At 43.3% G+C, this 27,518-nt stretch overlaps 1 protein-coding gene and 1 non-coding gene across 5 annotated transcripts in view; one reads left to right on the top strand and one right to left on the bottom strand.

The window, feature by feature from the left end:
* Cdk5rap1 (CDK5 regulatory subunit associated protein 1) overlaps positions 1–26,210 on the bottom strand; it is a 107,470-nt gene extending 81,260 nt beyond the window's left edge. For all 4 annotated transcript variants that reach the window (XR_007830492.1, XR_007830494.1, XR_007830493.1 and 1 more), the window contains exons 1-11: positions 26,100–26,210; positions 22,408–22,733; positions 19,601–19,704; positions 18,754–18,788; positions 16,949–17,049; positions 11,274–11,484; positions 9,096–9,216; positions 8,114–8,344; positions 7,086–7,183; positions 5,376–5,431; positions 2,715–2,845 (exon numbers count right to left, since the gene is read on the bottom strand). Coding sequence is in view for 1 of the 4 variants with exons in the window: in XM_051143552.1 (XP_050999509.1) it covers positions 2,715–2,845; positions 5,376–5,431; positions 7,086–7,183; positions 8,114–8,344; positions 9,096–9,216; positions 11,274–11,484; positions 16,949–17,049; positions 18,754–18,788; positions 19,601–19,704; positions 22,408–22,714 (1,395 nt within the window). In the remaining 3 variants the exon portion in view is untranslated. The remainder of the gene's footprint in view (positions 1–2,714; positions 2,846–5,375; positions 5,432–7,085; positions 7,184–8,113; positions 8,345–9,095; positions 9,217–11,273; positions 11,485–16,948; positions 17,050–18,753; positions 18,789–19,600; positions 19,705–22,407; positions 22,734–26,099) is intronic.
* Positions 1,789–1,895, top strand: LOC127188743 (U6 spliceosomal RNA). The gene has a single exon (XR_007830588.1). It is a non-coding gene; the product is annotated as a U6 spliceosomal RNA (small nuclear RNA).
* Positions 26,211–27,518: the final 1,308 nt, after the last annotated feature.

Below are 27,518 nucleotides of genomic sequence, written 5' to 3' on the forward strand. Positions count from 1 at the left end.
AAGCTTTCACTTTAAGCTTCTGTATGTAAATCCACCCTGAACCCTATAGTAATGATAACCATCCTGATGGCACAGTCACTGTGTAGGAAGCAGCACGCAAAGTGCATCATATATACCATCTTACATAAGCCTCAAAACAACCCTGACTGGCGTGGTTACTCCCACTTCACAGAGCACTAACAACTTTAGACTGCTAAGACCCACTTTTTCTCCTGTATAACCCTGCTCCTTTAGTATAGCAAAAGGCATATTTGTTTCAACTTGCTGCTGATATAAGGAAACCCCTCTGTAAGATCAGGCTGACCATAAACATAAAGATGTTTATGTTTAATGGCTTTGTTATTCTTGGCGTCGACTATGGCCTTGCTTACTCATGGCCTTGCTGGTCCTGGAAATTCCCCAAATATAAGCACAGCCAGCCCCAGCTGCCCAGCCTCACTTTCAAGGTTAGTGAGAACTGATCTGTCTAGCTAGCAAAATAACCCGATGAGTACCGGCCACTCATCCCACCGTTCACCACCACCTGACCCCCGTGTGAGCTAATTGCAGTTTTTCCTTTTTACGCTGTCTCCATAGAAAGTTGGGGGTTCTAAGAGCTGAACTGTATCCCTGATCATGGTAAGTTTGGGGGTGTATGATCAATAAACCATCACTATCTGACAGAGACTCAGGGTCCCCTGGACCTTAATAAGACAATGTCACTGTTACTACATGACAGAGGCACAGTTTGAGTGTGTACTTCCACTGTGTGCTGAAAGGCCATTTTCCATGTAGACCATCCTCATAAATAATTGCTCTTATGCATCTATGATGGCCCCAAAAAATAAGCAATATGGAATGCAACAGGCTTCTGGAAAACCTCACTTCTAAAATAACTTTGTAAAAGACACTGGCCCATTTACACTGACTACAGAACACTGAGCACTCAACTTTGGTTTTGTCTTAGCTTGTTTGTTGTTTGTTTGTTTGTTTGTTTGTTTGTTTTTGAGACCGTCTTAGTCTGTAGCCCAAACTGGTTTCAAACTTGAGATTCCCATGCCTCAGCCTCCTAAGTGCTAGGATTTCAGGCATATATCACTAAACCCCACTATTCAAAAATATTGCATATATAGGAGTAGCACTAAGCATGGTAGTTTTTTTATTTTTGTTTTTGTTTTTTTCAGTTTTTCAAGACAGGGTTTCTCTGTGTAACAGTCCTGACTATCCTGGAACTCACTCTGTACACCAGGCTGGCCTCCAACTCACAGAGATCCGCCTGCCTCTGCCTCTGCTCCCAAGTGTTGGGATTAACGGTATATGCACCACCATCGCCCAGCTTAGCACTTTTTTTTTTTTCACATCAAATCCTGAAGTTTGCTGGTTGTGGTGGCTCACACCAATAATGCTAACACTCAGGCAGCTAAGTGAAGTAGAAGAAAAACAGGCCTGAGGCCAGCCTGAGCTTCATAGCAAGACCTTATATCAAAACAATGGCTAAAGTTTGACATTTAATAGACAAAAGTTAACTAGAGAAATGAAAACAGTTGCTCCTATGGTATAGATGGGCATGGTGGCACACACTTTTAATCCTAGCACTCAGGAGTAGAAGCAGGCAGATCTCTATGAGTTCAAGGCCAGCCTGATCTACATATTGAGTTCCAGGACAGGCAAGAGTAAAGAGTAAGACCCTATCTAAAAACCAACTTAAAAAAACAAAAATCCTGTAATTTCACAAGTTCTGTCATGCTGACATACACTTTTCTACCCAACTATCTCCAATCAGTCCCAAGCTGGTAAGAGAATGATGCTGTGCTTGCTTCGGCAGCACATATACTAAAATTGGAACGATACAGAGAAGATTAGCATGGCCCCTGCGCAAGGATGACGTGCAAATTCGTGAAGCGTCCCATATTTTTTTCATAATAGCCAGAACATGGAAACAGCCTACGTGTCCCTCAGTAGAAGAATGGACAAAGAAACTGTGGTACATTTACACTATGGAATACTACTCAGCTATTAAAAACAAGGAATTCCCAAAATTTGTGGACAAATGGATTGAACTAGAAATTATCATAATGAGTGAGTTCACCCAGAAGCAAAAAGAGTCAAATGGTATATACTCACTTATATCGAGACACTAGTCCAAGGAGTACGTCCCCATGAAAACCTTTACCTACCAGGAAAGTGGGTCAGAGGGGAGGACATCCTATTGAGACTTTAGGTGTGAGAAGCCTGGAAGAATGAGGAAATAGAAGGATCCAGAGGGTCCTGGAAAACTACAGGTGGGTCTGGGCCCTGGGGTCCTCCTCAAACTATGGCACCAGCCAAGGAAAATATAGGCACTAAACTTCGAACCCCTACCCAGACTAGCCGATGGGCAGGACATTCTCCACCATTAAGTGGAGAAGGAGATCTGACTTTCACACAAACTCTGGTGCACCATATTTGACCATGTCCCTTGAATGGAGACGCCTGGTGGCACTCAGAGGAAGGATAATAGGTCATCAAGAAGAGACTCGATACCCTATGAGCATATACAGGGGGAGGAGGTCTCCCTCAGTCACAGACATAGGGGAGGGGGATGGGGGGGAACCAGGAGGGAGGGAGGAATGGGAGAATACAAGGGATGGGCTAACAACTGAGATGCAATTTGAATAAATTAATAATAAAAAAAGGGAAAAAAAAGAAAAAAAAAAAGAGAGATTGATACTAACTGCCTCCAATCCAGGACTCACCTGTCTCATGCTATATGCAAAGAGAAAGCCAGTATTGTACTGAACTTCTCGAAGTAAAGACACTGTCTGCAGGTGATCATCCTCTGTCTCTCCACAGAAGCCAGTGATGAAGTCGCTGCTGAGGCTCACACCTGTCAATATACAGCAAAGACAGAGGACCAGTGCTGATGTCTACCTCCAAAAAGAATGTGGGTATGTACAGATTACAGAAGGAAGGAAAGCAAATGGGACCCATTTCCAAACTACTCAGCCCACATAGAAGTAAAAAAAGTCATGTCTGGCATTGTGGCACACACCTTTAATCCCAGCACTCGGGAGGCAGAAACAGGCAGATCTCTGTGAGTTCAAGGCCAGCCTGCTCTACAAAGAGAGTTCCACCACAGCCAAGGCTACACAGAGAAATCTGTGTCTCAAAAACCAAAAAAGTAAAAAAGAAGAAGAGGAGGAGAAGGAAGGAGGCTTGCTTTCCTACATCATGCAGAACTGGCTTCTCACTCTGCATTTCCTTCAGCACTAGAAGACGAGCCCTGGCTTCAAGTGCTAGGTTTAGAGACCCAGCAGAAGTGCAGTTACAGACCGGCCCTGCTTTTCTGTGGGTGGAGTAGGAAACAGTGCTCAAGACTGAACCCAGAGCCTTACATGTGCTCGGTAGGTACTCTACCCCTAACATTCCAGCTCCTGGGTCTTGCTTTTACTAGTGGGTCTTGCTTTTACTAGTGAATCTTTCTGTGCTTCACACAAACAAAACATCTATTTATCTTGTTTTGTTGCTATTGTTTGGAGACAGGGCATTGTTTTTCTACAGTGCTAGGGACAGAACCCAGGGCCTTGGAGACTATATCTCTAAGCTAGACTGTATCTATATATTTTCATTAATTCATTCTAATTCTACACGTGTATATATGATCAAATATTGAATTTAGTTTAGCATTATGTTCATTTATAATGCAGTAGCAAGAATTATCAGATACTGGATATGTAGAAAGGTCACTAGCTATTCAATTGCTCCTAAAGCCAGATGACATGAGCACTACTCACTCTATTTTATAAATGACAAATTTGCTTTGTTGTCACATAGTAACACATAGTAACACAATATTCAATACAAAGCCAATACACCCAGCTGCCACATCATCCTGCTCCATCAGACACAAGTGTGTGTACAAACGAAGAAGCAGGAATTAGCATTTGGGGCCACATGTGGTGGCACATATCTTTAGACTCAGCACAAGCGAGACAGAGGCAGATGGATCTCTGTTGAAGCTAACCTAGTCTGCATAGTAAGCTTTAGGCTCAGAAAAAATTGAAATTTTGAGAAATATCAGACAACGTTCTCAACCAAATTTAAGCAAAACAAACAAAACACAGCAATTTTATTAAAAGGAAGGGAAAAGGAAAAGGCAATAATGGGATCATATCTAAAATCTGCCATTAACCTAACAATAGCTGAATACCTGCTGGCACATGTTTATAATCCAAGTAATAGCAATGAAGATGGAAGATCAAGGTCAAGGCCACCCTGAGCAACAAGACAAGACACTGTGTCAAAAATCAAGTGTAGAGATACATCTCAATGGCAGAGCACAGGCCCATAAGACATGAGGCTTAGGTTCACTCTCTAGCAATACACACATATAATCAGAAAGATGGAAAGAAAAGTGGAAGAGAGAGAGGAAAATAGAAAAGCAGAAAATGAACACAAAAGCAGCAAAAAACTACAAAATGGCAGCATAAGAAATTTGCCAAAGAGGCTGGTAATTGAGCAAAATGACAGTGGACTGTGGTAATGTTGTAACCTATTTAACCAGCTTAAACTCTATAGCCCCTCTGTTGAAACCTGGTTTAGTTCCCAGAACAAGTATGGCTCCTCTGTTAATATCTGCTGTCACTTTTAACATATCTGAAGCCATTTTGCTTCCATATCTCCATTTTGACCATAAGGTGAAAATAAATTCAGGTTCTCAGACTCTGCCTGCCTGAACAGCCTTTTACTTACAGTTCAATCCTTGTTGAATGTTCTGCTTGAATTAATGATTTATGTTCTACTTAAACAAAACCACAATGCTCTGCTATGTTCCTTTTTTCCAGAATGGTGGGGAACTGGAAAGTCCCCAAGCCTATATCCTAGCCAACCAGTTTAAAATGCTTTGTCTAGCTACCTGGATACATTGTGCTTGGAATAAAATCATTTCTTCTTATGTTTAGCTGCTAATCAAAATGCTGTAATGCTGCCCTCCCCCTTGCTTCCTACCTGGTTACCTGGTGGTTACCTGGTTAACGTTTCTCTTATAAAAAGTCTGCCTTAGAAATGGACTGGCAGCAGGATGTGGTGGCACACGCCTTTAATCCTGAGTGCCTCAAGAGGCAGAGGCAGGTGGATCACTGTGAATTCCAGGCCAGCCTGGTCTACAAAGTGAGTGCAGGACAGCTAAGGCTACACAGAGAAACCCTATCTCGAAAAACCAAAAAAATAAAAAATAAAAGAAAGAAATGGACTGGCATCACATTCTGATTCCCGAATTCAGGCTGTGGCCCTGACTGGCCAGTTTTTGTTCAGGGTTCAAATAAACTTCCATCAATCTGAGTCTGGTGTCCGAGTGGCCAGTGTGTGACTATTCCTGAACCCATAACAGTAATGCACTCAGAATTTCTTAAATGTACCTGGGATAGACTCTCGGATATGATGAACTAATGCCACATAAGCTTCTCTTGAGTATCTGCAGAATGAAAACAAAAGACCTAGATGAGCCAGTCATCCTTTTCAGGAGAGGGGAGAGCAGGGTTGCAAGAAGGCCTCATGTAGCTGAAGTGAGCCTTAAACCGCAGTTCCTCCTGGCTCTGCCGCCCACGAGCGAGCATCATAGGAGCACACTACCACGCCTAGCTCAACTGTATTTAAATGGACGCTATGCAGAGCTTTGAATTCTCACATGTATTCATCTTCCAATTTGTGATTTCACATCCACAAATCACAGTAGAGGAATATATAAAAAGCACCCCTTTGGGGCTGGAGAGCTGGCTCAGAGGTTAAGAGCACTGGCTGCTCTTCCAGAGGTCCTGAGTTCAATTCCCAGCAACCACATGGTGGCTCACAGCCATCTATAATGAGATCTGGTGTCCTCTTCTGGTGTGCAGGAATACATGCAGGTAGAACACTGTATACTTAATAAACAAATAAGTCTTTTCAAAAGCACCCCTCTGGGCCAATGAGATGTCTCATCAGGTAGATGCTTGTTACCAAACCTGATGATTTAAATTCAATCCTTGGAACCTACACGGTAGAAAAAGAAAACCAACTTCTGATAACTGTCCTCTGATTTACACACACATGCACACATACACTCCAGCACTTAAGGACCTTTCATTTAACAAACCAAGAAAAAAATTAAATACTTAAGAGGACCTCTAGGGGCTGGAGAGACGGATCAGTGGCTAACAGCACTGTCTGCTAATGCAGAGGCCCAGCTTCAGTTCCTACAACCCACATGGCAGCTCACAACCATCTGTCACTCCAGTTTCTGAGGATCTGATGCCTTCTTCTGGACCCCTTGAAGAACGCACGTACACGATGTAGACATACATGCAGGCAAAACACCACACACAATAAATAAAATTTTAAAAATAAAAGATATGCCTTAATCTTTGCATCTGTGGAAGATAAGACAAAGTTCTGGTTCTATGAACTTTGTCTCAGGTCATAGTACAACCCAGTCTCACTGTTGCATATTTATTTCCAAAGTAAGTTTATAGTCTAAGACCTAAAAACCTTTCCTATTCTTGCAAGTTAAAAGACTGAAATTTCACTGGGCAATGGTGGTGCACCTTTAATCCCAGCACTTGGAAGGCAGCAGCCTGGTCTACAGAGCAAGCTCCAGGGCAGCCAAGACTGCACAGAAAAACCATATCTTAAAAAACAAAAAAGCTGGGTGGTAGTGGCAGTGCATGCCTTTAATCCCAGCACTCTGGAGCCAGAGGCAGGTGGATCTCTGTGAGTTCAAGGCCAGCCTAGTCTACAAAACAAGTCCCAGGACAGTGAAACCCTGTCTCAAAAAAAGAAAGAAAGAAAGAAAGAAAGAAAGAAAGAAAGAAAGAAAGAAAGAACGAACGAACTCCACCTCGCCCTCCAAAAATACCCCAAACAGACTAAAATTTCAAATATGGCTCCCAGTGAGCACACTTACTTTTTAAAAACATTAAACAAATGAGTGAATCCCTATTCTGCTTGCGGGGGGGGGGGGGGGCACAGAAGCAAGTTCAACTATCCATAGATTTACTCAAACAACAATCATTTATTAATTTGTCATTATGTGCTATATACTATGCAGAAAAACTAGAAAGTTAAAAGGTGTCATTTCCCCAAGTAAGTCTGACCCTCTCCGCATGGCATCCAGTACACGGCTGCTCCCACTCTGGGCTGGCAGGTGGATCTGCTTACAGATATTGTGTCTCTCGTGAATCAACTGTAGAACCTGATTAAACAAAACACATTACGGGGTTACCTAAGGCTCACCAAAGAGTCATGTAGAAAAGAATACTCCCTACATTCTGGGCGGGGGGGAGGGGGGAGGGGGAGGAGGTTGTTTTGTTTTGTTTCAGTTTTTGTTTTGTTTTGTTTTGTTTTGTTTGAGACCGGTTCTACTATGTAGACCAGACTGGCTCCAACTCAATGATCTGCCTGACTGCTTTGGGAGTACTGGAATTAAGGCATATAACAAAGTGCTCGTGAGAATACTCCTCTCATTGTTTCTCCTCAAAGGCTAATTTTCAAGTAGTAAAAGGTTGATTGGGTGTACACCTTAGAAAGGCAGAGGCAGGCAAATCTCTAAGTTCAAGCCCAGTCTGGTCTACAAAGCAAGTTCCAAGACAGTCAAAGCTATAGAGAGAAACTCTGTCTCGAAAAAGAAAAAATAAAAACATAGTCTTGGAAAATTGTTCTGACTGGCCTGGCACTCACTATGTAGCCAAGGCTGGACTGAACTCATAAGCCACCTGTGCCAAGTTCCCAAAGCTAGGATAATAAACGTGAATCACCGGACAAGAGCTGGGATTTGAGCCTAAGTGTGTCTCAGGCTACAGTCTGCGTATTTTGCCACTATCTCATACTGCCTCCTTTGCTGTCCTCCCTGTATCTCTACCATCAGCATCACTACTGTGCAGCTGCCCACCTTGAAAAAACTTCTCCCTACACAGTGGTCCCAAGCTCCCATTCAAACCCACCCTATGGCCTCCTTGACCTTGGGGAACTTTAAAATCTTACTGAAGGACCAGTAGGTCTGCAAGGAGATTTTGCAATGTAACAGAGAATCCCCAAAGCAGAGTTCAAGGCCTCTGCTGTGTACTTCTGGGTCCAGGCAATAGCATGCTTTAGAGTGCTGATAAACGTTTGTCTCAACACTCACCTCGTCAGGAAAGTCCTTGGGGTGAGGAGAGGTGAAACGGATCCTCATTTCAGGATCTATCCTTGAAACCTTATCCAGAAGGTGAGAAAAACGAAGCCCCCCTTGTTTGGTTTTATAGTTGGTGGTAAAGCCTCGGCTGAGGTTTGTAGACACTGCATTATTGAACTGGACCTCTGAATTGTCCCGAAAACTATTAACATTCTGACCAAGAAGTGTCACTTCTTTTAGCCCCTAAAAACAGGAAAAACATGTTGAAAACAAGTTTAAAACTTTTTTTTTTCATATTTTTTATTTAATTGTAATGTACGTGTGTTGGTGTGAGGGTGTCAGATCTTGGAGTTATAGACAGTTGTGAGCTGCCATATGAGTGCTGGGAATTGAACTCAGGTCCTTTCAAAAAGCAGGCAGTGCTCTTAACCACTGAGCCATCTCTCTAGCCCCACTTTAAAACTTCTTGAAGAACTCCATGTCAAACTACTGATTAAAATTAGCTGAATCAGCCGGGTGTGGTAGCACACACCTATAATCCCAGCACTTGGGAGGCAGAGGCAGGCGGATCCCTGTGAGTTCAAGGCCAGCCTGGTCTACAAAGCAAATCCAGGACAGCCAGGGCTATAGAGAGACCCTTCTCGAGGGGGGGAAAAAAAATTAGCTGAATCTATCAAGAGCCACACAGAATTCTGTCTTTAAGTCAATAACTTCATACTTGAGCTTTTTTGTTTTTTGGTAGGTTTTGGGGGTTTTTTGTTTGTTTGTCTGTTTTGTTTTTTCAAGAGAGGGCTTCTCTGTGTAGCCCTGGATGTGCTGTCCTGGAACTCACTCTTTAGACCAGGCTGGCCTCAAACTCAGAGATCCGCCTGCCTCTGCATCCTCCTCAATGCTGGGATTACAGGCGTGCACCACCGGCACCCGGCCCACACTTGAGTATCCTCAGCCTGTCAGAACATGTTTGTCCGTCCAAAGAGAGCTCAGATAACTTCACCTGCTCAGAAAGCTTCCTCACTTCATCTAGAATGGAGGCAACTGGCCGACTCCTCTCCCGGCCACGAGTGAAAGGAACAATACAGTAACTGCACATGTTGTCACAGCCCCGCATAATTGATCTGGGAAAGAAAGTTGCCAGAGCAGTTAACAAGGAGGAATGTTGTCTTAGCATATCTCAAGCATGAGTCACAGCTCTACAGTTCTCTTAGGATCCTCTTGCCTCTAACCTCACACTGAACTAATGTGAGATCTGTAACTATGTTATCACAGAGTATGAAACAGACTGTAATTGGTAGAATGTCGGTGAGGAAGCACAGTAGTGAAGGGAAGAGGTCAGACTCAGCACTTGTGGAGATCTGCTCTTTTTATAGTTATATTAGTATATACCTATACTAATATTGGAACTTTTTACATAGAGATTGAAGACAAATGCTATGTCCAGACATGTTATAAAAGAGACGTTGAATTTAAAATATAGTTTGCATTTCACACACAATCTTTTCTTTGAGACAGGATCTTTTATGTGAGTCAGGCTAGACTTAAACTTGGTATGTAGCAAAAACCATAGACATTCTTAAAAAAAAAAAAAAAGCATAGACATTCTTTTTTTTAATATTTTTATTTAATTTTAATTTATATGTGTTGGTGTGAGGGTGTCAGGTTTTGGAGTTACAGACAGTTGTGAGCTGCCATGTGGGTGCTGGGAATTGAACCCGGATCCTTTGGAAGAGCAGGCAGTGCTCTTAACCGCTGAGCCATCTCTCCAGCCCAACCATAGACATTCTTGAACTCCTGGTCCTCCTGCTCCCATCTCCCAAGTGTTGCGTTTATAGATAGGCATCACATCTGACTCCAGCTTTGGTTTTCTCAATGGAGCCCTGAATTGTTTCATACATGCTGTATAGCCCAAACTGCCCTGGAACTCAGAACAAGCAATGCTCTTGCCTCTTATTTGTTTGTTTTTTGTTTTTTGTTTTTTCAAGACAGGGTTTCTCTGTGTAGCCTTGGCTGCCCTGGACTCGCTTTGTAGACCAGGCTGGCCTTGAACTCACAGCGATCCGCCTGCCTCTGCCTCCTGAGTGCTGGGATTAAAGGCGTGCGCCACCACCACCCAGCTCTCTTGCCTCTTATTAGAACCCTCTTCCTAGCTATTATTTCTATTTCTAAGATGAGGGCTTTCTAGATAACACAGAGTGGCCATAAACTCACAACAACCCTCCTGCCTTGGCCTCAGATTGCAAGCATATACTATAATAGCTTTAAAAAAAAAAAAAAAAGGAGGGCGTCAGGCATGGTGGCACACGCCTTTAATCCCAGGACTCCGGAGACAGAGGCAGGCAGATCTCTGTGAGTTTAAAGCCAGCCTGATCTACAAAGAGAGTTCCAGGACAGCCAGGGCTATTACACAGAGAAATCCTTTCTCGAAAAACCAAAAAAAAAAAAAAAAAAAAAAAAACCCAAAAAACAGTTTTTCTATCAAGAAAGCCCAAGATATTTCCTGAAATGAAAATAAACATAAAACAATAATATTTAATTTTAAAAAGAACATAGGAAACAAGTATATGTCCTTATACAAGGGATAGTTCTAGAAGAATTAAGTAAGAAATGACAAGCCAGGTGGCGGTTGTGCACTCCTTTAATCCCAGCTTGGGTGGCAGAGGAAAATGGATCTCTGTGTTCCAGGCCAGCCTGGTCTACAGGAGGGAGCTCCAGAATGTCCAAGGCTGCACAGAGAAACTCTGTCTTGAAAAACAAACAGACAAAAATAAGAAATGACTGACATGGAAACCTTTGAGAAATAAATAACCTGAGAGAGCAGGGAGCAGGGATGACGGGTGTGAAGGAGCTTTACTACACCACATGTTAGTTTCTGTATGTTGTACCATCACTGTGTATATTCCTTTCCCTTATGAGCAACATAATAAGATTAACACACAAGTGAGAAGAGAGGGGGCTGGAGAGATGGTTCTTCCAAAGGGCCCAGGTTCAATTCCCAGCACCTACATGGCAGCTCATACCTGTCTATAACTCCAGTCCCAAGGGATCTGACACATTTACACTAATGCACATAAAAAAATATTTAAGTAAATAATTTTTAAATAAGTAAAAAAATATTAATAATAATTTTTTTAAAAGAGAGAGAAGGTCATCCTCCAACTCTCACATAGTAACTCACACAAAAGCAGAAGTGGCACTGGGGCTGGTTTGGACTGGCATGATATCCGCGTAGGTCTCATCCAGAGAGAGAAGCACATTTGCTGCTTGCTGACCTGACTCCACAATGGCCAACAGCCGCGGAAGGTCTCGATAGGCATCTGGACCAGCCAAGAGATCCACCATTTTCTCCCTGTTGAGGATCTCTCCCTTCAGTCTCTCAGCCATGCAGCCTAGAAAGTAAAAGAAACTAGCACCTCTTCCCCCAGTTTATCTGGTTCCTGGCTTTTGTTCAGAGCACACGGCTTATAACTTGCACTGAAGACCAAACTACAGAAAACTTCTCTAAGAGTTTAGTATTACCCTTCCAACTGGGCCCATAACACTGAACCCACATCTTCAAGTACAAGAACATCATAGAAATACTCAGAGCGACACAATTATTTTCATCATTGCTGGAGATGGAACTCAGCACCTATATAACTAAACAAGTTTGCCTGACTGAGCTACATTCTCTGCCCCTCAGAAGCCTCTCAAACACAAAATGCCTCTTCCCACAGTTAAAAATTACTTATCGGGGCTGGAGAGATGGGTCAGAGGTTAAGAGCACTGGATGCTCTTCCAGAGGTCCTGAGTTCAATTTCCAGCAACCACATGGTGGATCACAGCCATCTATAATGAGATCTGGAGCTCTCTTATAGCCTGCAGATGTACATACAGGCAGAACACTGTATACATAATAAATAAATAAATCTTTTAAAAACCTTTTTCAAAAATTAAAAAAAATTACTTACCACTAAGATTAAAAAATATTTTACATTAGAAGCATACCTATAAGTTTACAACTACACTTATACTTTTTTCTCTTTTAGACTATAATGCTTTCTAAAAGTAAGAAATTATTTAAATAATTATGCTGATATAATTCATACCCCCCAAAACCATCATTTTCTTAAGTCCATAAAACTTTAAAATAGCCAATGGTAGTGGCTATTAATTCCAGGACTCAGTAGGCAATCTCTGAGTTTGAGGCCAGCCTGGTCTACAGAATGAGTTCCAGGACAGCCAGAACTACTGGTTAGCTGTTTGGGGCTTCTTTAAAGATTTTATTTTTATTATTTTGTTTATGTAAATATATGTCTGCATATGTGTATGTACACATGAGTGCAGATACCTTTGAAATTCAGAAATAGATGTTAGATCCCCTGGATCTGCAATTACAGGCAGTAGTGAACTGCCCACAACAGACAGTGGGAACCAAATCTGTGTCTTCTGTAAGAACAGCATATGCTCTGAACTGCTGATATGTCCCTCCAGCCCCACAGTTTGTCTTTTCAAGAATTTTTTTCATACATTTATTGTTAACTTGAATATTTGTGTCTGAATATGTCTTCATAGTCACATATTATTTTTCTCATGAATTGATTGCCAGAAAAATGTATCTAACAAATAGTTCATATCTCATAATGGTATGCTCTATATACAAATAGATATACACCATGAAATTGTTCAGGCCTTTAAAGGATAAGTTCAACAAAATCACTAAGCATGCATTTCTTTTAAAGAACCAAAAGTTAACAAATAGCAACATCACCACAATCCCATCACCTATACTACATTAGGATAAAACTTAACATATTATCATAAATATGCTGGAAGATGATGTTTCAACTTTTAAAATATTTTTTATTTGTTCACTTTACATCCCAATTGTAGGCCCCTCCCTCATCTCTTCCTGGTCCCACCTTCCTCCCTATTGTCCCTCCTCCCTTCTCTTAGTCCTCAGAAAAGGGGAGCCCTCATCCCCCATCATCTGACCCCAGCCTATCAGGTCTCATCTGGACTGCCTGCATCCTCTTGCTCTGTGGCCTGGCCAGGAGGAAGCGATCAACAGGTAGGCACCAGAGTCCAAGTCAGAGGCAGCCCCTACTCTCCATGTTATGGAGCCCACAAGGAGACTATGCTGCCTATCAACTACATCTGAGCAGGAAGTCTAGGGCCTCACCATGCATGGCCCTTGGTTGGTGCATCACTCTCTGCAGCACCCACTGCCCCGCCCCCCGCCAAGCCCAGATTTGTTGGCTTCATTGGTCTCCCTGTGGAGCTCTTGTCCCCTCCAGGTCCTTCTATCCCCTAGATCTTTACCAACCCTACATCTGCCAGAGGGCTAATATCCAAAATATATAAAGAACTCAAGAAATTAAACACGACCAAACCAAATATCCCAATTAAAAAATGAGGTGCAGACTAAACAGAATTCTCAACAAAGCAATATCGAATGGCCCAGAAACACCTAAAGAAAAATGCTCAACCTCCCTAGTGATCAGGGAAATGCAAATCTAACCAACTCTGAGATTCCACCTTACACCTGTCAGAATGGCTAAGGTCAAAAGCTCAAGTGAAGCCAGGCAGTGGTGGCACACACCTTTAACCCAGCACTTGGGAGGCAGAGGCAGGTGGATCTCTGTGGATTTGAGGCCAGCCAGGGTGAGTCCAGGACAGCCACGGCTACACAGAGAGACCCTGTCTCAAAAAACAAAAACAAAAACAAAAGCAGAAACAAACAAACAAAAAAGCTGAAGTGACAGCACATGCTGGCAAGGACGTGGAGAAAGGGGAATGCTCCTCCATTGCTGGCAAGAGTACAAACTTGCACAACCACTTTGGAAATCAATATGGCGCTTTCTCAGAAAATTAGGAATAGCTCTACCTCAAGACCCAGCCATACCACTCCTGGGCATATACCTGAAACATGTTCCACCATACAACAAGGACATTTGTTCAACTATGTTCATAGCAGCCTTAATCATAATAGCCAGAACCTGGAAACAGCCCAAATGCCCCTCAGTTGAAGAATGGATAAAGAAACTGTGGTACATTTACACAATAGAATACTACTCAGCTATTAAAAACAAGGAAATCTTGAAGTGTGCAGGCAAATGGGTGGAACAAGAAATGAGTGAGGTAACCCAGACCCCAAAAAACCATACATAGTACATACTCACTTATAAGCAGATATTAGCCACACAATACAGGATAACCACACTACAGTACACAGACATAAAGAAGCTAAAGAACAAGGTGGGGGGGGGCTAGAGAGATGGCTCAGAGGTTAAGGACACCAACTGCCCCTCCAGAGGTCCTGAGTTCAATTCCCAGTAACCACATGGTGGCTCACAGCCATCTAATAATGTGATCTGATGCCCTCTTCTGGCCTGCAGGTGTACATGCAGGCAAAACACTGAATACATAATAATAAAAAGTAAAAAAAAAAAAGAACAAGGAGGACCCTAGGGAGGATGCTTAATTCTCATTCAGAAGGACAAATAGAATAGACACCGTAAGCAGTTGAAGAGAGGGAACAGGAAGGGAGCCCACCATAGAGGTCCTCTGAAAGACTCCACACAGCAGGGGATCCAAGCAGATGCTGAGACTCACAGCCAAATCTTTTCAAGACTTTTTTTAATAATTATTGGGAGAGGGCTGTCATACACACATGCACATGAGCACAGGTGCCTGTGTCGTCCAAGAGGGTATTGGATAGGTCCTCTGGAAAAGCAATACATACTCTTAACCACTGAGCCGTCTCTCTGCCTAGCCCCATAGTGCACACTGCCCAGTGGACCCGGCCCAGACCCACTTGGGATGACAGTCTCAAGTGAGGAGTTGTCTAGATGAGGTTCGCCTGTGAGCGTATCTGTGAAAGGCTGTCTTGACTGCCAACTGAGGTGAGAGGAGCTACCCTCAATGTGGCAGATCATTTCATGGCATAAGCCCTGAACCATTAAGAGTGAAGAAAGCTAGCTGAGCAGAAGCAAACCAACAAGAAAAGATTTGTATATTCTCTCTATGTCTTGACTGTAGATGTGATGTGACTACTGCTGACCTCCTGCCTTGACTTCTCTCACTGATAAACTGTAACCTGGAATTGTAAAGCCAAATAAACCCTCTCCTCCTCTTTTGGTTGGAATGCTTCAACGCGAGCAAAAATGAAACTAAGACACTTCCTGTGAAAATAATTAATATTCACAGCCAGGGCCAATGAGATGACTCAGCCTATAAAGGTGCTTGCAAATAAGCCTGCCATCTGAGTTTGATCCTGGGACCCACGTGTAGAGGGAAAGGGTCAACTTCTGTAAGTTGTTCTCTGGCCTCCACTAGCATGCTGTGGCACCTGCTAGGCAAATAAAATACATTTTTTTAATTGTTTAAAAGAATTACTCACAAAGCTGGGCGTGTAGTGCACGCCTTTAATCCCAGCACTCGGGAGGCAGGGGCAGGCAGATCGCTGGAGGCCAGCCTGGTCTACAGAGTGAGTCCAGGACCGCCAAGATAACATAGAGAAAAACCCTGTCTTATGGCAGTAATTTTGAAGCCATCTCAAAGTCATATATCAAATACCACGCCAGCCAGACCTACATAACAAGATCCTATCTCAGACAAAACTAAGAACGTGGAAAGAACCCAAATAAATCAATGACTGAATAGATATAAAAAATATAGTATAAATATACAATGCCATATTATTCAAGCTTTAAAAGGTAAGAGATTGAGACTGGTGGTATAGCTCAGTGGTAGAGCACTTTCCTAACATATGTAAAACTCTTGAGTTTAAATTCTAGCACCAGCTGAGTGTGGTGGCGCACGCCTTTAATCCCAGGACTGGGGAGGCAGAGGCAGGTGGATCGCTGTGAGTTTGAGGCCAAACTGGTCTACAAAGTGAGTCTAGGACAGCCAAGGCTACACAGAAAAACCCTGTCTCAAAAAACAAACAAACAAACAAAAGAGTAGTTATCTATACTACAATGGATGCAGTCTGCTACATATAAAGTTAAACATAGTAACCAAATTCTCGGACAGAAAAAAATGCAGTTTTCTTTTTATTATAGTTTTGGGAGTTTTTTACATTTAATTCACTTGGGCTGTGGGTGTGTGTATGTGGGTGTGCACATGCTATAGTATACATGTCAGGGTTACGTGGAGGTCAATGGTTCTCTTTCATGTGACTCAGGTCAGCAGGCTGATGGCAAGTGCTTTCCCCACTGAGCCACCTTGCCATCCTGAAAGCAATTATTTTTGAAACATGTTTCCTAGACTAGAACTGTCCAACAGAGCTTTCTAATAAGGTAAAGGAATATGCTGGGTGGAAATGACTGGAGGTGCTGTGCAAACTGGTGGCCCCTGTCAAGTGTGACTACTGAGGAAATGTAATTTTGATGTTTGTTGTTTGTTTTCTGGGTAGCCTTGTCTGTCGTGGAACTCAATCTGTAAGACCACACTGGCCTCAAACTCAGAGATCCTCCTGCCTCTACCTCCAGAGTACTCATCTCATTTAATTTTGCAACCTCTAACATCAAGTGAAATACACACATAGGGTAGATTAGGTTAATTTACACCCTGCAATCCAGGCCTGTAAAACACTGGTTCTCAACCTGTGGGTCATAACCCCTTGGGACTTTCACAAGAGTTGCATATCAGCTATCCTGCATATTAAATATTTACATTATGATTCATAACAGTAACAAAATTACAGCTAGGAAGTTGCAACAAAAATAATTTAATGGTTGAGGAGTCACCACAAGATGAGGAACTGTATTAAGGGGTCGCAGTATTAGGAAGGTTAAGAACCAATACTCAAAACTAAAAACTCTAGGAACCCAAGTCTCAAAGTGGAAAAGTCTGAAAATGACTGCGTACCTAGAATCCCAATCCTCAGAGGTACCCGGGAGCACAGTCGCTTTGCCTTCAGGGCTTTCAGCTGATGTAAACGGTTCCAGATGGTCTGCTCAGCTTTCTCCCTGCAAAGATCCAAGGTGGCAAAAATGAGCCAAAAATAAACTATAGAGCAAGATAGGAGAACAAGACAATGGAAAGAAAACGAAAGCCATCTGGCCCTTTCAGAAGTATCTACCTTTAACTCATAGAAAGTACATGGAGACAAACTAGGAAAGCACAACTTGGTACCATTATCTGCCCTCTAATAACATCCTCTCTACATCTCAAAATCCAGACTAGCTTTTAAACCACCTGCCCAACAAAACCCTTCCCAACTCTTCTAGTGAGTCTCCTCCCTTCAAGTACCCTCTCTACCTTAACTTTAACTCTACTTTTCCTGCATTTGTAATCTGTTTTTGTTGTTTCACACATTCCGTAGCCCAGGCTAGGCTAAAACTCATTTTGTGCCTGAGCTACCCTCAAACTCTCAGCAACCCATCTTCCTTGACCTCCGAAGTACTGGGATTATAGGCATAAGCCACCCCAGCTTGTCTGATGCTTATTTAATGTTTTCTGTCATATGTTAGTGGGCTACTTATAGACCTGCCTTTTTTTTTTTTTTTTTCAGATTTATTTATTATTATGTATACAGTGTTCTGTCTGCATGTATACCTGTAGGTCAGAAGAGGGCATTAGACTACATTATAGATGGTTGTGAGCCACCATGTGGTTGCTGGGACTTGAACTCAGGACCTTTGGAAGAGCAGGCAGTGCTCTTAACCACTGAGCCATCTCTCCAGCTAGACCTGCCTTTGTGCCAATATTAGACCAACCTCTTTGATGCCTGGCATTATGGAAGAAGGCTCATTTCTGAATCTCTCATAACAACCAGCTCACTATCACTCAACAGAGGCCCCATAAGAAACTTATCAAATCAATGACACTAAAAGGCCTTAAACAACAACTACGAACAAAATTAAAAGGGTATACCCACTTTTTTTAATTCATTTTTTTTAATTTGTTATGTGTTTTGCCTACATGTATGGTTATGCACCCACCAGCTATGTGCCTGGCACCTATAGAGGGATCAGATCCCCTGAAACTGGAACTAAAAATGACTGTGAGCTGCCATGTGGGAGCTAGAGATTGAACCCAACTCCTCTAGAAGAGCAGCCAGTGCTCTTAAGTGCTGCACCATCTCTCCAGTCTCACTTTTGAAGAACTTCCTGGCCACCTCTGAAGACGCCACTCGTCTTTTTTCAGAACTCTGTCCCCAGCCGTTGGCTATAACTAGTATCAGGTGCATATATTATAAGAATACGCCATTAGTAGCCAGAAACCTCCAGGAAATTTGGGGCTGAGCACCTTTGGTTTAATGTATAAAGCCTGGCTTGGGCATTTTTGTGGGTGTTGCTTGCTTTTTAGACAATCTCACTATGTAGTCCAGGCTGGTCTAGAACTCACAATCCTTCTCCTCAACTGCTGCAGTCCTGAGGTTGCAGTGTGTATTACCATGCCATGATAATATGGGTTTTGTTAAGAGAAACAACCTCACACATTGCTACTGTGAGAATTAAATTAATATATTCATGTGGAGTGTTCACACGGAACCCAACACACAAGACATGGTCAACAAACATCAGCCAGTTATATCAAGACTATCTCTGCTATAGGAAAAACTCTTAGCACTCACTGACCTGGAGCCATTGGTTCATCTCCATAAGTAAGCCGCTTTGGCATGATTACACACAATATATTCACTTCTTATGGAAAGAACAAATTTGTACCTGATAGAACACGTGACAAGAAGGATCACATCAGCCTAATGGAGAGCAAGAAAAAGAAACTTATAAACTTTGAAATTAACCTTGCGAAAGAAATCGCTACCACGCAGTCCACCTGCTTTTTTTTCCTATTATTATAGTAAAGCATACATAAAATAAATATCATTTAACCATGTTTAAGAATACAGTGCTAAGCCAGGCGTTGGTGGTGCACGCCTTTAATCCCAGCAGTCGGGAGGCAGAGGCAGGCGGATCTCTGTAAATTCGAGGCCAGCCTGGTTTACAAAGTGAGTCCAGAACAGCCAAGGCTACACAGAGAAACCCTGTCTCGAAAAACAAACAAACAAAAAAATACAGCGCTATAATAAGAACACTTAAACACTATAGTGCAAGCACCAGCACTGTCTCCTTCCAAAACTTCCCAGTGAAAACTCCTACCCATTATGCGTTAACTCCTTAAGCTTTACCTCTACTCTGCACAAGCAGTCGTGGCTTTGCTCTGATTTTGATTTGGCTTTGAGACACAGTCATGCCCTACAGTCATCATAGTCGCAAACTCTACGTCCTCCTGCCTCTACTCCCCAAGGCTGGGATTACAGCCACATATCACCACACCAAGTCTCATAACTCCTTTCCTGAAGATAATCAGCATCATGAGAGCTCAAAATACCTGAAACACCAATATAGGCCAGTCCTACAGTACTTGTCACTCAAAGAAATTAACACATCACTCAAAGGAGCTAACTCAGCAGGCAACATCCTCTTCCTAAAACATACTGCATCTAAGAGACCTTGTAGCAAGGCAGAGGAGCCCAGGCCCAAGAAACAGAAAAGCAAGGAAGGCAAGTACCTCGTGGAGGTGGCTGGTCCTCAAATAGCCGCTCTTCTGTAAAATAGACCAGGCTATCTCTGTGTCATTCACATTCATCTGGCAGCCATAGGTCTCCAAGTAGACTGCAATGAAAGGCAGAGCAACTCCACAGTGAGAAGACAGTCACATGTCACACTCCTCCTTCCCAAAGTCCTCAGAAAACAACTGAGGCAACTGGTTATCCACAAAGTCTCCTGTTGTCTTCACCCTAAAACACGGTCGTCTGTCAGATGTACCCCCAAATTAGCAATAGCCATTCAGAACAAGGAAATACAATATCATATCCACACAACCATTTATAAGCATAGTACTTAAAATATAAGGAAAGCCCAGGGGTCCCGCTCAAACTAAGGCACCAGCCAAGGACAATACAGGAGGTAAACTTTAAACCCCTTCCCAGATCTAGCCAATGGTCAGAATATTCTCCACAGTTGAGTGGAGAGTGTGATACGACTTTCTAACGTACTCTGGTGCCTCACATTTGACCATGTCCCCTGGAGGGGGAGACCTGGTGGCACTCAGAGGAAGGACAGCAAGTAGCCAAGAAGAGACTTGATACCCTATGAGAATATACAGGGGGACGTAATCCCCCTCAAGAACAGTCATAGGGGAGGGGAATAATGGGAAAATGGGGGGGGGGGGGGGGAATGGGAGGATACAAGGGATGGGATAAACATTGAGATGTAACAAGAATAAATTAATAAAAAAAATAAAATAATAAAATAAAATAAAAAAAATAAGGAAAATGGGCCCCTTAACAAACAAGGAAATTGCCAGGCATGGTGGTCTATGCCTTTAACCCCAGCACTCAGGAGGCAGAGGCAGGCAGATCTTTATGAGCTGAAGGTCAACCTGGTCTACAAAAGCAAGTACAGGATAGCCAGGGCTACATACAGAAACCCTGTCTGGAAAGACTGAAAAAGAAAAAAGAAAAAAAGAAAGAAACAAGGAAATATGGTCTGGAGAGATAGCTCAGCGGTTAAGAGCACTGACTGCTCTTCCAAAGGTCCTGAGTTCAATTCCCATCAACCACATGGTGACTCACAACCATCTATAATGTGATCTGATGCCCTCTTCTGGCCTGCAGGCATTACATGAAAGCAAAACACTGTACATATAATAAAAAGATAAATCTTTTTTTTTAATTAATTTTAATTTAATTTAATTTTTAAAAGAAAACAAGGCGCTGGGAGTGATGGCACACACATTTAATCCCAGCACTAGAGAGGCAGAGTCAGGCAGATTGCTGTGAGTTTGAGGCTAGCCTGGTCTACAAAGAGAGTCCAAGACAGCCAAGACTATACAGAGAGACCTTGTCTTTAAAACAAACAAACAAAAAGAAAGCAAGGAAATAGGCCTACAGAAGCAACTAGAACAATAAGGACTAATGATCATTTTATCCATCTGAGGAAAAACTAAATTCAAGGCCCTGTATTACAAAGAGGTTCTCCAGCCTCTGGAAGCCAACAGTACTGACTAGAGGGTACACAGAATAAAAATTAAAGCAGGCAGGGTCATATTATAAAATAACAATATAAATTTACACACAAAGTTCCAAACCATGAACTTGACACTTTGGTAGGCCCTTTCAAATCATATTTCTAGTTACAACTCTGTTAGCACCCGCAGGCTATAATTCTAAGTAGAAGCCAGGCATGGTGGGTCACACCCATAAAGCCAACATATGGGAGGCCAAGGCATGAGGATGATCATGAATTTGAAGCCAGCATGGGCTACACAGTGAGCTCCAGGACAGCCTGGGCTAAAGACAGATTATTTCTCAAAAAGCAAATCAATAAGGAAAATAGGATATATCAGGGCTTTTGTTTGGTTTCATTTTTTTTAGGCAGAGTCTCACCATGTAGCTCTGGCTAGCCTTGAACTCAGATGCCCCTGCCTCTGCCTGCCAAATGCTGAGATCAAAGGTGTGTGCCACGTGCCTAGCCAATTTACATAGATAGACAGACAGACAGACAGACAGACATAGCTATATGAAGATGGGGGGTACATATGCCATGGCCCCCGCTGGAGGTCAAAGGATAACTTACGGCAGTTAGCCCTCTCCTTCTACCATCCCTTCCAAGAATCAAACTCAGGTCATCAGACTTAATAGCAACCAACTTTACCTTCTGAGTCATCTTGCCATCCCCAAGAATACATTTCTAAACCAGAAATGGTGGCAGACATCAGTAATTCCAGCAGTTAGAAGGCTGAGGCAAGAGGATTATGGGTTCCAGACTAACCTAGGCTACACAAGTCCCAGCTTCAGACACTGGGGGGTAGGATTGGGCAAGATGGCTCAGTATGCAAAGGCTTCTGCCACAGGCCTGAGGACTTGATTTTTAACCTCTTGACTCACAGTGGAAGAAAACAGCCAAGTCTCACAAATTATCTTCTGACCTCAACAGGTGCCACATACACATGCCACACACATACAACAAATGATGTCATTTAAATTCAATTTTAGAAACTGTAACTAAACAGAGATAGAGTGTTTCCAATTCACTGAGCACAGCTTTGAGTTCCTTTTTCTTTTGTGAGAAGTGAGAATGGAGCTCAGGCATGCTAGCGATCTCCCAGGAGACAGCCCTGCCTCAGCTCAGTGCTTAACTTTCTTTAGAGTATGCTTGGTAGTCTGATGATTCTTTATTGAGCAATCTGCCCATACTGTTAACTCCCTAAACCCAAGAAAGTAATAAAAGAGGAGGTAATGCAATTAAGCCACAGACACACAGCTGCAATGGAGCATGGAAGGAAGCCAAAGGGAAAAGAGAAGAAAAGCCAACCTTTTCTCTGCCTTCCTAGGAGTTCATCCCCTGTGAGGTAGGGGGGTGGGTCCTCCACTTCTGGAGAAGATGGTTTCTCTTGAGGAACTGAAGCACTTCTTAAAAAATGCTGAAAAGTGGGTCCAGTGGCTAGCCTGGAGCTGAAGTCCTTGTGAACGCCTTCTGGACTCTGCCCCTCGGGACGAGGACATGAAGTGGAGACTCTGCTATGTGCTCTGCAGGTCCTGAGCAGCAGCCAGGACACAGAAGTCAATGGCCCACACTTTAACAATCTCTGTGCTTGGAGGACACATTGTAAAGGATGCATGGCACCTGCAGTCTTAAATCTGCAAAGGAATGAAACACACCAGTATTGACTGCACGCTCAATACAGGAACTGCTCTGGATACTTCCTCCTCACTAAAACAGAAACATGCTTGGGGTGGGGGGTATATAAGAGGTGTTGAGACATAATCTCAGAATTATCATGGGCTGGCCTGGAACTCACTATGTAGTCCAGGCTGGTGGGGGCGAGGGAGCAGGTTATTTGAGGTTAGATTTTGTTTGTTGATTTTTTTTTTTTTTTTTTTTTTTGACATCTTGCTGTATAGGCCAGAATAACCTCAAACTTTCATCCCCCACCGCCCCCACCCGCCTCAGTCTCGCAAGTGCTAGAATCATAAATACCAGACTGCCGCATCCAGTTCAAAGGTACTCTTTTGTTTTGTTTTGAAGACTGGGTTTCTCTGTGTAGCCCTGAATATTCTGGAACTCACACTGTAGACGGGGCTGGCCTCAACCTCACAGAAATCTGCCTGCCTCTGCCTCCCGAGTGCTGGGATTAATCAGGCGTGCACCACTACCTCCCTTAAGGTACCTTTTTTTTTTTTTTTTTTTAAGATTTATTTATTTATCATATACACAGTGTTTTGCCTGCGTTTACACCAGAAGAGGGCACTAGATGTCATTATAGATGGATCTCATTATAGATGATTGTGAGCTATCATGTGGTTGCTGGAAATTGAACTCAGGACCTTTGGAAGAGCAGCCAGTGCTCTTAACCTCTGAGCCATCTCTCCAGCCCCCTTAAGGTACTTTTAATGGTTAACCTTAGGCCAAGCATGGTAAACCTATACTCCCAGTAACTCAGGAGCCCAGGAGTTTCAGGACTGCGGGAACAACATAATGAGGCCTCTTAAAACTTACTGTATCTCTAATCTTACAGGTGAAAATAAGTGAAGTAGGGCCAGTGAGGTTGCTTGGTGCATAGAGGCACCTGCCACCAAGACTGACTCCCTGAGACCCACCCAGTGGAGGGGAGAGCTCATTTCCATAGATGTCTTCTAATCTCCACACTCTCTCATGTGCATGAGCACACAGACAAAAATTAAATAAATAAAATATAATTTTTTAAAAGTGGGCAGCTGGAGAGATGGCTCAAAGGTTAAGAGCACTGGCTGCTCTTCCAGAGGTCCTGAGTTCAATTCCCAGCAACCACATGGTGACTCACAACCATCTATAATGTGATCTGATGCCCTCTTCTGGCTTGCCGGCATAAATACATAAATACTGTATACATAATTAATTAATTAGAAAAAAACAAAGTTAGCACACCTTTAATCCCAGCACTTGGGTGGCAGGCACAGGCTGATCTCAGTGATTTCCAGGCCAGCCTGGTTTAGATAGAGAGCTCCAGGGCCAGGCACAGTGGCCCACACCTGTAATCCCAGCACTCAGGAGGCAGAGGCAGGCATATCTCTGTGAGTTTGAGGCCAGCCAGGTCTACAAAGTGAGTTCAAGACAGCCAGGACTACAAGAGAAACCCTGTCTCGAAAAACAAAAACCAAAAACAGGGCTGTAGAGATGGCTCAGAGGTTAAAACCACTAGCTGTTCTTCCACAGGTCCTGAGTTCAATTCCCAGCAACCACATGGTTGCTCACAACCATCTATAAGATTCTGGCATGCAGGTGTACGTGCAGGCAGAGCACTGTATACATAATAAATCTTTTTTAAAACAAAAACAAATAGGTGTTCTAAGTTGATAATGACAATATGTGATGGAGATTGACTTACATTCAGAAATTTAGATACACCAAGATAGGAAAGATGTTTTCTTCAAGGCTATCAAATACAAATAGCCAAAACACTAAGAATGTAACATTTATATAATTCCTGATTGTGTCATAGCTCTTCTTGCCATAGGTAACCTATTTATTATATATATATATATATATATATATATATGTATGTAATCATATAAAAGTATATGTACAAAAATAATTTTTTAAAACCAAACAAACAAACAAAACACTAGCCTAGCCTACTCTCAGATATCAGAGAAGAGACTTTTGAGTTTTAAGTTTGTGCACCTATGTGAACCACTTTAACAGCCCAGGTGTGAGCTTTAAAATCATCGATATCTGTCCTTTAATTGCTGTGTGACCACCTTTTACAAATCAAATTCCCACCTCTGAACTACAAATGTCACAACTATTTAAAAAGCACAAATATGACCTTACCACTTGCCAGATGTTATGATAATCACACATTAGAAATCCAGGCAGAGCCTGGTGTGGTGGCGTACACCTGTAATCCTAGTAGTCGGGAGGGAGAGGCAGGCGGATCTCAAGAGTTCAAGGCCATCAGAGTTCCAGGGCAGCTAGGGCTATATAGAGAAACCTTGTCTCGAAAAAGAAAAGAAAAAAAAAAAACCACTCAGGAGGCTGCAGCAGGAGAACTGACTCAAGTTCGGGGCCACCCTTGGACTACATACGAGACAAAAAAAAAAAAAATTAAAAGTTAACTCGGGCAAGATGGCTCAGTGGGTAACATGTGGATCAAGTCTGAAGACCTCAGAAGGGGCAGAACGGACGGTGGAAGTTGGAATGATTCCGACACCACACCACACCACACGGCGTACATACACACACACTACTTTTAAAGAGGTGACGGGGGGGGGGGGGGGGGGGGGGACAACCAAACTGGAATACTAAGATGACAGCAACCATTCATTAATTAACAGCTCACACCTCTTTTCACAGCGTGAACTTTTAAGATGGAGAATGTGGTTGCTGCCTAACTGGGCAAGCCCCGGGATCTGGGAGCCTTCGTTTCTGAGCGTTGGGAAGAGGAAGCGAGTCTCTCTGATGAACCTGGCCAGAGGCTCAAACGCAAGTTTAAAGCTTTGCACAGCACAGGACAGAGTTTTGTTTGGGGGGGGGTTGGTTTTTTGGGGGGGTGGTTTTTTGGGGGGTTTTTTGTTTGTTTGGTTGGTTGGTTCAGGGTCTCTCTGTGTAGCCTTGGCCATCCTGGACTCCCTTTGTGGACCAGGCTGGCCTCGAACTCACAGTGATCCACCTGCCTCTGCCTCCCGAGTGCTGGGATTAAAGGCACAGAGCTCTTAATGGCAGTGCTGGGAGTGGCGGGGGTGCAGCGTGGACGCCCGCAAGGAGCCCCCCCGCCATGGCCACCCAGCGAGGCCCGTCGGACCCCTAACCCCGGCTTCACAAGAGGAAACGCTGTGACTCGGGAGGACGCTTAGACCTGGCCAAGGACACACACAGAAGCAGGCAGCGGGGCTGGGCTACACTCGCAGCGGTCTTATTCAAGGCCTTCCACGCCGCCCGCTGCCACCTCCCCCCCGAGCGCTCCAGGCTTTCCCTGCGAGTCCGCCGGCGCCACTGCGGGTCACTCGCAGGACCCCCAACTCTACCTCAAGCCTCTCACTTCCCACCACCGCGAAGTCCCGCGTCCGAAACCCGGAAGCTCTCTCAGCCTGCGAGAGTCCCTCCTCAGGAGTCCTCCGCGGCTCTCCTAGGCGTGCAACTTCTGTTCCGCCGTGACTTTGGCCGGCGGTGTTCTAACGGAAGTGTTTCCTACCGGCCTGTTAGACGCAGGTCACTGGCTTTGAAAAATAGAAGTGAGACCCAATTTTGTTTTGCTTTTTGTTTGTTTGTTTGTTTAAGATTTATTTATTTGGTTGCCAAGAAGAGACTTGATACTCTATGAGCATATACAGGGGGAAGTAATCCCCCACAGGAACAGTCATAGGGGAAGGGAATAAGGGGAAAATGGGAGGGAGGGGAGAATGGGAGGATACAAGGGATGGGATAAACATTGAGATGTAACAAGAATAAATTAATAAAATACTTTTTTAAAAAAAGACTTATTTATTTATTAGATGTACAGTGCTGTGCCTGCATGTACATCTGCACACCAGAAGAGGGGATTATTAGACCACATTATAGATGGCTGTAAGGCACCATGTGGTTGCTGGGAATTAAACTCAGGGCTTTTGGAAGAGCAATCAGTGCTCTTAACCTCTGAGCCATCTCTCTAGCCCAACTCAGGTTTTTATATGCTAATAAGAAAAATAAAAATTTAGATAAAGCTTAAAAACCAGGCTTGGCAGGTGGGCAGAATCTGTACCTGCCCTTACCCCCATGAGAGTGAGGGATTCTTAGGGATGTTATGGCCCCAGAAAGTAGAAACTCTGCCTTCTTCCCATGCCTGACAACTGTCATATGCACTTACCTCCCCTCCCAGCACCGGGGCCTTTAAGGAAAATGACCCACAGGGCTGATGAGATGACTCAGTGTGTAGGGCACTTACTGCCAAGGCTGATGACCTGGGTTCTAATCCCTAGAACCACAAAGTGAAGTGAGAACTGACTCCCCCAAAGTCCTGTGACCACCACAGATAGGCCATGGGACATGCAACCCCCACCCCCCATCCTCACACACACACACATACTAAATGCCTCCTACACTTCAGTGTTCTCAGGAGGCACAGGCAGGCTTACTGAGACAGATAAGTCAGTCGATCGATAGATACATAAAATAAATAGATGATAGAATACATAGATAGGATATAATTACACACTGTAGTAAATAGATAGTGTTCAAGCACTTCAGATATCTACAGAATATGGCATTTAATAATAAAGGGCCTTTCTGACAGAGAGACACACCCGCTCCTGGCAGCACCTCCAGTCTACTTCAGTGAAGATGATGGACATCAAAGAAACAAGTGCGGCAGAGTAGCTATTGAACTGAGAAACTATTATCTCTCCGGCTGATAACAGACTGACTGCTGTGATCAAATTGTGATCAAGTGTGGTACTGGAAAAATT

Source organism: Acomys russatus, chromosome 4 (assembly GCF_903995435.1).
Source record: "Acomys russatus chromosome 4, mAcoRus1.1, whole genome shotgun sequence".
Lineage (NCBI taxonomy): Eukaryota > Metazoa > Chordata > Mammalia > Rodentia > Muridae > Acomys > Acomys russatus.